Here is an 8,413-nt window from a genome sequence, read left to right on the forward strand (position 1 = left end):
CCCAAAGCTCTCAAAGAAACACACGAGGTCTGTTTTCTAAGGGTGGTTTTTGCATCTGTGGAGGATGCCCCAGGAGTAATAATTAACGTTTCCTTCGTTGTTTATCGTTGAACCAATGAAGTCTGCAAACCCTAAAAAGGAGGAAGAGGGAAAAGAAGGGGAGGGAAGGAGAAAGAGGAGGAGGAGGAAGGAAGAAGGAAGGAAAAAAGGAAGGAAGGAAGGAAGGAAGGAAGGAAGGAAGGAAGGAAGGAAGGAAGGAAGGAAGGAGACAGGTAGACAGATGGTCAGATTCAGATCATAAATGGTCTAATAGCAGTCTTTGCTCTCATTACTAAATTCTACTGCCACCTAGTGAACCGAGTATGATAATATCCCTGTGAACTCCTCAAAATCTAACAGACTATAGTAAAAACAGAAATTCTTCCTGTGTGTGTGTGTGTGTGTGTGTGTGTGTGATTTAAGTTTTGTTTTTGTTTTTTGTTTGTTTGTTTGTTTGTTTTGTTTTGAGACATGGTTTCTTTGTGTAGGCCTGGCTGTCCTGGAACTAACTCCCTCTGTAGACCAGGCTACCCTCAAACTCAGAGATCTGCCTGCTTCTCTTTTATTTATTTATTTTTTTAATTTTGGAATAACGGAGCCATCGGGCAGTGGTGGCACACGCCTTCAGTCCCAGCACTCTGGAAGCAGAGCCAGGAGGATCTCTATGAGCTCAAGACCAGACTGATCTACAGAACAAGTTCTAGGACAGCCAGGACTACACAGAGAAACCCTGACTTACAAAACCAAAACCAATAAAATAATATAAGTTAAAAAATCTTGGAATCAAGCTAACCAAATGCCACCCTAGCAGGCCTCTGTTTTGATGAATGGCTTTCATTTTGGTCTTCATTGGCGATGTTTAATTAGACATGCATTTTCCTGTGTGAGATGTACTTCTAACTGCTAATAAAGTTATGGCACTGAGTGTGACTGGATTCTTTTGAAGTCTTAACATCATAAACCTCCCATTCAAGACATTTTCATACTGCATGATTGTTTAGAAAATCACTCATGCCCCAGCTCTGGGGGAGGGCACACATTCCATCTTAGTTAAGTCTGCCTTAATAAACTCTTCACAATAATCCCATAGATAGGGGAAGAAAAATCTCCTCGCAGGATTGGGCAGCAGTGAGAGGAGGAGAGGGACCCCAGGCCAGTCCTGGAGGCACTTGTGGTTCTTTCCGGCTGTTGGCATACAACTCACTTATATTTAGGGAGTTCTCCACTTTCGGCTGGGAAATATCCACTCCCCATGATTGAATCTGAAAACTCAACTCTAGCCACCTGGGGTGGACTCCTTCCTCTGGGCCCCTGATTCAGCTGCTAGTGTTGCCAAGAATCAGGACAAAGCTAAGGCTGTTCACAAGAGACAGCCAAAGGGCGGGGACAGCAGCTGCCACAGGTCAGAGATACAGGTCAGCAGACAAACGACTTCCAAACCATGGGACTTAGATGCTCAACTACCCACGTTCAGGGAGAGGGAGTGCTGGTGAACGGAAATCCTCTGTACAGGAACAAAGACTGAAGAAGTGCTCTATTCTCCCAGCCGAGGTGGATTCCCTGCCGGAGTAAGACGGTATCCTTTGGGGGCCCATTGTTACCTACCAGATTCCTACCCAGGCATCACTGGTGCTCAGTAAGTATGTGACATTATGACTCTGAACCATGTGTTCCTCCTCTACCAAATGGAGTAAAACAGTTTTCTGTGTGTACGAACTGTATATGCTATACCTAAGTAGGTGGCATTGCTCAGTAAGTGACAGCCAGTAGCAATACTTCCTTCCTAGGGACAGCGGGGTTGCCGCTTCATGACCATTTGTGGTCACCACTGACTAGGCTAAATTTAGAGGCAAAGCACTTGTCGAGAGACCGCTTATTCTAATAACACAAATATGCAAAGCAGGGAGAGGGCTCGAGATAATAGTCTGTGACATTCAAAGTCTAGCAAGGCCAAAACCACCTGTGAATAGGAAATGAGTGGTGACAGATTCTCCCGGCCACCCTGAGCCATCGCCGTCCTGCATGCTCCTGGCCTGAAGCTCTGCTGCATCTGTTACAGGGGAGATGTTGGAGGGAGGTCAGGGGTGATCCCTCCCGTCAGGCCAGGCTCCCCTTTCCAAACAGCAAGCAAGAAGGTGGGCTGGGTTCTTTGTTTCCTGGATCCATTTTACATTTTATTATTGTTTTGGTCTCACTGATTAGACCAAGCTGGCTGGAAACTTGTTACATAGTCTGGATTAGCCTTAAGTTTACAGCAATTCTTCTGCCTCAGCCTGCTAAGGGCTAGGATTACAGGTATACAGCATCATGCCCAGCCAAGTTTTAAATTTAAGATAATATATGTTCTTAAAATTAAAAAAAAAAAATTAAGCAGCACAAAAGGGCAAAGTTAACATACCTATGTCACTCTAAATCTCCAGGAAGATTTCTTTAAATAAACACCATTACTTATTAACAGAAATATGTACTCACACACAAGGATGTATGCATAATTTTTCATACTGGAAATCACACAAATTGTTCTGAACCTTGCTTGTTTTCTTCCTGACCTCTCATAAATATCCTCAAAAATCGATTTCTACAGATTTATTTGTTTGTTTTTTAATAGTTACCTATACTATAACAAGGTAATATAATGGGTGAGGGAAGTCTCAATGCCTTGGTTAATTTACTTTTCACTTACCAGATCCGATGGGTTGTTGAATGAGGCACGTGAGTCGTAGGGAGAGAAGTGTTCTGTTCCCAGAATTTACTCAGGAATCCAGAATGACCCAAAGTGCTGCCAGCTTCGGTGTGTGACTTCTGCAGACTCACTGGCTTCTAAAGTCGCTCCAGGTGACCCTATGCGGCCAGTATGGAGGAGGGTAAGCTCTCTGCCTCTGAGCTATCTCCTAGTCCTGCTGCATCCACATCTGTACGTACAGTGGTGTTTATAACAGCCATACAGTATAAGTAACCTAGTGGTCCAGTGTGAAAACTGTTTAAATCACTGAACGTGCATATGAACACTATTCAAGTATTTAAGGTTAACTGTATATTTTATAGCTGCAAGTACAAAATATGTCCATGATGTGATTAAAAAAAATTCATGTGTAATTAAAAAAAAATCACTGTAACAAACAGAAGATTATTCATTCAAATATTTATAGTTTTATCTGCATAGTGCAAATATGGGTATTTTGCATTTCTACTTCACCTTTGTCACAGCATTTTATCATTAGGGAATGAGTAGATAAGAGATCGGAGGCTTAAGTGATTAAAGACAAATATGTGAGTTGGACATGGCCTCCCAGCCCCTGCCTGTCTGTTGGGCCTGTCACCAGACACTCAGGTTGCTATCAGAAGCACTTTTCACTGTCAAAGTGACTGGCTTTTGTCACAGAATTCCAGGGTATAAAGGGAGGGTAGAAGGGATCCAGAGCATCCAGCAGAGCCAGCCCCACTCGCTGGCAGAGCTGGTGGGCAGAGGCTCCCCCGGCAGCCCGCTGCCCATGGGGAACACCATCCGGGCCCTCGTGGCCTTCATCCCCACCGACCGCTGTCAGAGTTACGTAGTGGGGGACCTCCGGGAAATGCCGCTGGACAGGATGGTGGATCTGAGTGGGAGCCAGCTGCGTCGCTTCCCACTGCCCGTGTGCTCCTTCACCGAGCTGGTAAAGCTCTACCTCAGCGACAACCACCTCCACAGCCTGCCTCCCGACTTGGCCCAGCTGCAGAACCTGCAGATCCTGGCCTTGGATTTCAACAACTTCAAAGCTCTTCCCCAGGTGGTGTGCACCCTAAAACAGCTCTGCATCCTCTACCTGGGCAACAACAAACTCTGTGACCTCCCGGAGGAGCTCAGGCTGCTCCAGAACCTGCGGACCCTGTGGCTTGAGTCGAACTGTCTCACCCGACTGCCCAACGTGGTGTGTGAGCTGAGCCTCCTCAAGACCCTGCACGCGGGTTCCAACGCCCTGCGGCGGCTGCCCGGCCAGCTCCGGCGCCTGCAGGAGCTCAGGACCATCTGGCTCTCGGGCAACCAGCTCACAGACTTCCCCCCTGTGCTGCTTCACATGCCGTTCCTGGAGGTCATCGACGTGGATCGCAACAGTATCCGCTACTTCCCCAGCCTGACCCACTTGACGAATCTGAAGCTGGTCATCTATGACCACAATCCTTGCAGAAACGCCCCCAGGGTGGGCAGAGGTGTGCGCCGTGTTGGCAGGTGGGCAGAGGAGACACCAGAGCCTGACTCGAGAAAAGCTAGGCGACATGCATTGGCCGGTGAAGAGAGTCGAGGGCCGCCTCCTCTCCTTCCTCCCAGCTCCTGAGCAGCTGCAGTTGCAGGCCAGTACCAAGGACTCAGCGGTCCTGAAGATACCTCGTTAGATTGGAAGGGCTAGCGCTGGCTCATCCCAGGGCTGACAGAGTGCCAGCTGAGATGCTGTAAAGGAATACCGAGAATAAAACACTTCCGGTAGTGCGTGCTGTCAGTGGCTGGACCCGAGTGACTGTCACTCCCGTGCTAGAAGCAGTCCTCCATATCAGCTATTTTGAAAGACTGAAGAGCAAGAAGAGCCAGGGCACTTTGGCCTCTTCCACTATGCGGAAGTGGCTGGCCCGTGAGGCTGGTGAGTGCTTCAAATAAGCTAAAAACTACCAAACGCTAAGGTGGTCTGTGTCTAGCTCCTCATACATACCTATTTCTTTACCATTGACTTCCATGAATAGTATCAATAGTACTGTTACTGATTTGGGTCCTAGTCAGTCTTGACTAAGAGAAAAGAAAAAAGCTGTGGTTAGGCACATGCTCCCACTTTGCCTCCTGCTGTAAACGCCACAGAGAAGGCCTCTGAGGAGCTGGGCCTCTTCCAACTTTGCAGTGGTTCATGCTAGTTCCACTCGTTTTCCCCATGGTTTGATCTAAGAGTGAGTCCAGGCTGCCCTTGGGAGCAGAATCATGTGTTTTGGATGTAAACATGTTTTTGTTTTGATCCCAGGTGTAGGATGTGGGACTGATTCAGATGGTCCACAGCAGCAAACTTTGCCTGGTGCAGGCTCTGAGAGGGGCCCTTTGCCAGCTGCAGATGGTTTAAAGCTGAGGACTCTGGAGAGGGAATAAATGCCAGGGCCCAGAGAGAGAGAAAATGGAGCTCAGAGAAAGAAGGCTGCTGGTGCCCCCCAGCCCCCATGCTGCTGATTGCTCTTGATGGAGTTGGATGAGAAGTTGGAGACATCCTGAGAGAAGGATGACTTGCCCTAAGGAACCTGAGGACCCTAACCAGCAGCAAGTAGCTACAGAGAACTCTGCCCCTCTCCCCAACTTCTTTTCTCTCTTACCTGGTGCTGAGATTGTGGAGAAGGGAAAAAGAGGCATAAGAAACCAAAATAAAACAGTATAAAAAATAACGGTAACAGCCATGCCTCCTGAGTCATACTGTGTTAAAGGTAGAATGTAAAAACCAGTTCACTTAAGCACTTTTAAGTTTGAAGTGGAGGTCGCAGGGTCAATAAGAAGTCTCTGCCTCTTGTGTAGACATCTCGGCTTTTATCATAATTTGTTTGAGTTTTGATCATAGGGTCTTTTGCAGTCAGTCTACAAACCTAGGTATTTTGGCCATTATGTGTGGAAGCATGTAAATTGAGACTCTATTAAAGTCATAAACTCTAAACTGTCATCTTAACTAAGGCAAACCACACTGAGCCTCTATAGAGGACTTCAGGGGATCTGGCCCTCATAAGCAGGATTCTGAAATGACAAGAGTCCTTTCAGAAATACTGCCAGCTATATCAGAGGAGGTCCCGCGTGTCACACCTCCACTGTGATCAGACCACCAACAATGATGCCTTTAATCATTAAATGCTGTACCCACAGGGACAGATTTCATCCTAATGAGTGCATATTTCTACTAGATTGCTAGAATTCGTTCTTATTCAAGGTGATTGAAGCCATATACTCAGCTGACTCTAAACACAATTTGTGAACAAGAATTTGCCTTCCCAGCTTCTGCTATGGCAGTTTATAGACTGCTTTTTGACTACTCCTTTCCTCTCAAGGTGAACAGGCCTTCTCCAGCTGCAGGCTACAGCCTTGAGTTGAAGCTAAGTGACCAGAGTTCACTATGAGCATGCTAATTGCTCTGAATCAAACGCTAAATCACAGTCCAAACGGTTTTCTTCTAAATCAGTAAGCTTGCAACAAACATACCTATCTCAAGTATGGATGATTTTGCTGCCAAAAAAATGTTTTCAGCCTTCCTAATGCTGTGTGACCCTCATGTTGCGCTGACCCCAACTGTAAAATTTTCATTGCTACTTCATAACTGTAATCTTACTGTTAGGAATCATAATACAAATATGTAGGGGGACAGGCTTAAAGGGTCATGACCCACAGGTCAAGAACTATTCTTCTGGTGCTCTTGGAGATGCTTAATATCTCGTCAGCAAAATAAGGAAAAAAGGCTGAAACACCGAATATTAACTGTTTGAAGTCTGGAAACCCTAAGGACTGAGGGAAATCTCTTGCAGACCATCCCACAGGTGTTGCTGAAGCTAGTCAGGCTCTTAACTACTGACTTACCCTCTTTTAGAACTTTGTATGCAAAATTCTAGTTTTCACAGATGAGTAGTACCAACTTGCGCTGACTAGTTGCCAACTTGACACAAGCTAGATCATTTGGGAAGGAGTCACAACTGAGAAAATGGACCACCAGACTGTCCTGCGGGGCATTTTCTTGATTAAGGGATGTATGTATATGGGGAGTCCCAGCTCACCAGGGAAGGTGTCACCCCTGGGCTGGTGGTCCTGGGTGCAGTAGAAAACTGAAGGAAGCCAGAAAGTCAAAACTACTGCATGGCTTCTGCTTCTTTCTATTCTGACTTCCCTCAGTTGATGGGGTATTTCCTGGGAAGTGCAAGATGAATTAAACCCTTTCCTCCCTAAGTTGCTTTTGGTCCTGCTGTTTTGTTCTACCATACCAATAAACACTCTAGGACACAACTAACTTGTGTTTTTTTTGAGACTTAAGTCTCAATATGATGCCGCAGCCCAAGACTCCTACCTACTACCACTTATTCTATCAACTCAAACATGTTAAGAAAATGAAGTATCTTGTTTTATTTTGCCCTAAGAGGCACACCACTGTAATTTGTAATTTTACACTTAATAAGTGGGTTTTTGCCAGAATAGTGGCACATACCTCTAACCCTAGCACTCAGGAGGCTGAGGGAGGATGATTTCAAGTACAAGGCCAGCCTGGGCTACTAAGACAGTCGCAAAGATTCTGAGGTGGGGGAGGAGCAGGGCTTTTGCCCTCAAGTCAACTTAAGTTGAAAACATCTTGAGGAGTACAGGCCACAACCATCAGAGAACAGCATAGTACCTCGGCTCCGACACCATCTGGAGTCATTCCCCACTTCTGCCACTTCTAAAGATGTTAAATGCATCAATGGGTACCTTTGAAGATAATGTAAAACCTGTGTTTACCACACCCGAGTGCACTGGTGGGCTTCATAAAGAAGTTTGACTGAACAGGGTAAGAAAAGGCCACAGAAACTCAGGAACAGCAGCAAACTGTGATCCATATGGTTAATTCATGGGAAAGGAATATTGCTCAAATCCATTAGAACAGCCATGGAAGCAGGGCAAGTACATAGAAACGGCCACTGGAGAGATGGTTAAGGTGACCAACTGTGGTTCTCAGAACCCAAGTCAACCACCTGTAACTCAGCTTTAGAGTGACCCAACTCCTCTGGTCTCCACAGGCACCTGCCTTCAAGCACACATGACCACCCTCAGACACACAAAAATAAATCTTAAAAAGACACAAATCTTGCAGAGTTGAGGTTGCTCTGAGAAGTCCTGAAGAGAACAGATTTCCGCCCCCATCTTGTTAGCACTTCCCAAGTTAATCAGTGGTAATCCGGTTCTCACGGAGAAATCAGCCACACAAGGGAGGCCACTGTAACCTTCCTGAACTCCAGAATCTCACACTCTTCTCTGCAGTGACTCTAAGCACCCACGACTCTTTGCTGTACCTATTTGTATTCTTACATATATTTGGGGTTTGGGGCTAGGCACCACTCACATATGGAGGACAGAGGAAAACTTACAGGAATTGGTTTTCTCCTTGTTATGTGGGTTCCAGGGATTAGAGTCAAGTCCTCCAGCTTGACAGCAAGTACCTTTGACCACTGAACCATCCTGCCAGCCTCTAATAAATTCAAGATATTAAAATAGTAATGCAGAGGCTAGCAGAGAACCTGGGTTCAGTCAGTTCCCAGCATCCACACAGTGGTTGACTTAACTTGCTAAGAATCTCATTCCATCTTCTAGACCTCGTCAGCTACTTTGTGTATTTGTGTGCATATCTTGACATACACACACGTGAAG

General features: G+C 46.0%; 1 protein-coding gene across 1 annotated transcript; it reads left to right on the plus strand.

The window, feature by feature from the left end:
* Positions 1 to 3,530: 3,530 nt before the first annotated feature.
* Lrrc10 (leucine rich repeat containing 10) lies at positions 3,531 to 4,352 on the plus strand. The gene has a single exon (XM_055625845.1). The coding sequence runs from the start codon at positions 3,531 to 3,533 to the stop codon at positions 4,350 to 4,352; it is 822 nt and encodes a 273-aa protein (XP_055481820.1).
* The last annotated feature ends 4,061 nt before the right edge of the window (positions 4,353 to 8,413 follow it).

The sequence above is a fragment of the Psammomys obesus genome, unplaced genomic scaffold, assembly GCF_907164565.1.
Source record: "Psammomys obesus unplaced genomic scaffold, mPsaObe1.curated_primary_1811, whole genome shotgun sequence".
NCBI classification, from domain to species: Eukaryota; Metazoa; Chordata; class Mammalia; order Rodentia; family Muridae; genus Psammomys; species Psammomys obesus.

Bases quoted from the DNA above. Each gene is read 5' to 3' on its own strand.
- Lrrc10 (XM_055625845.1), top strand. From the start codon at position 3,531: ATGGGGAACACCATCCGGGCCCTCGTGGCCTTCATCCCCACCGACCGC.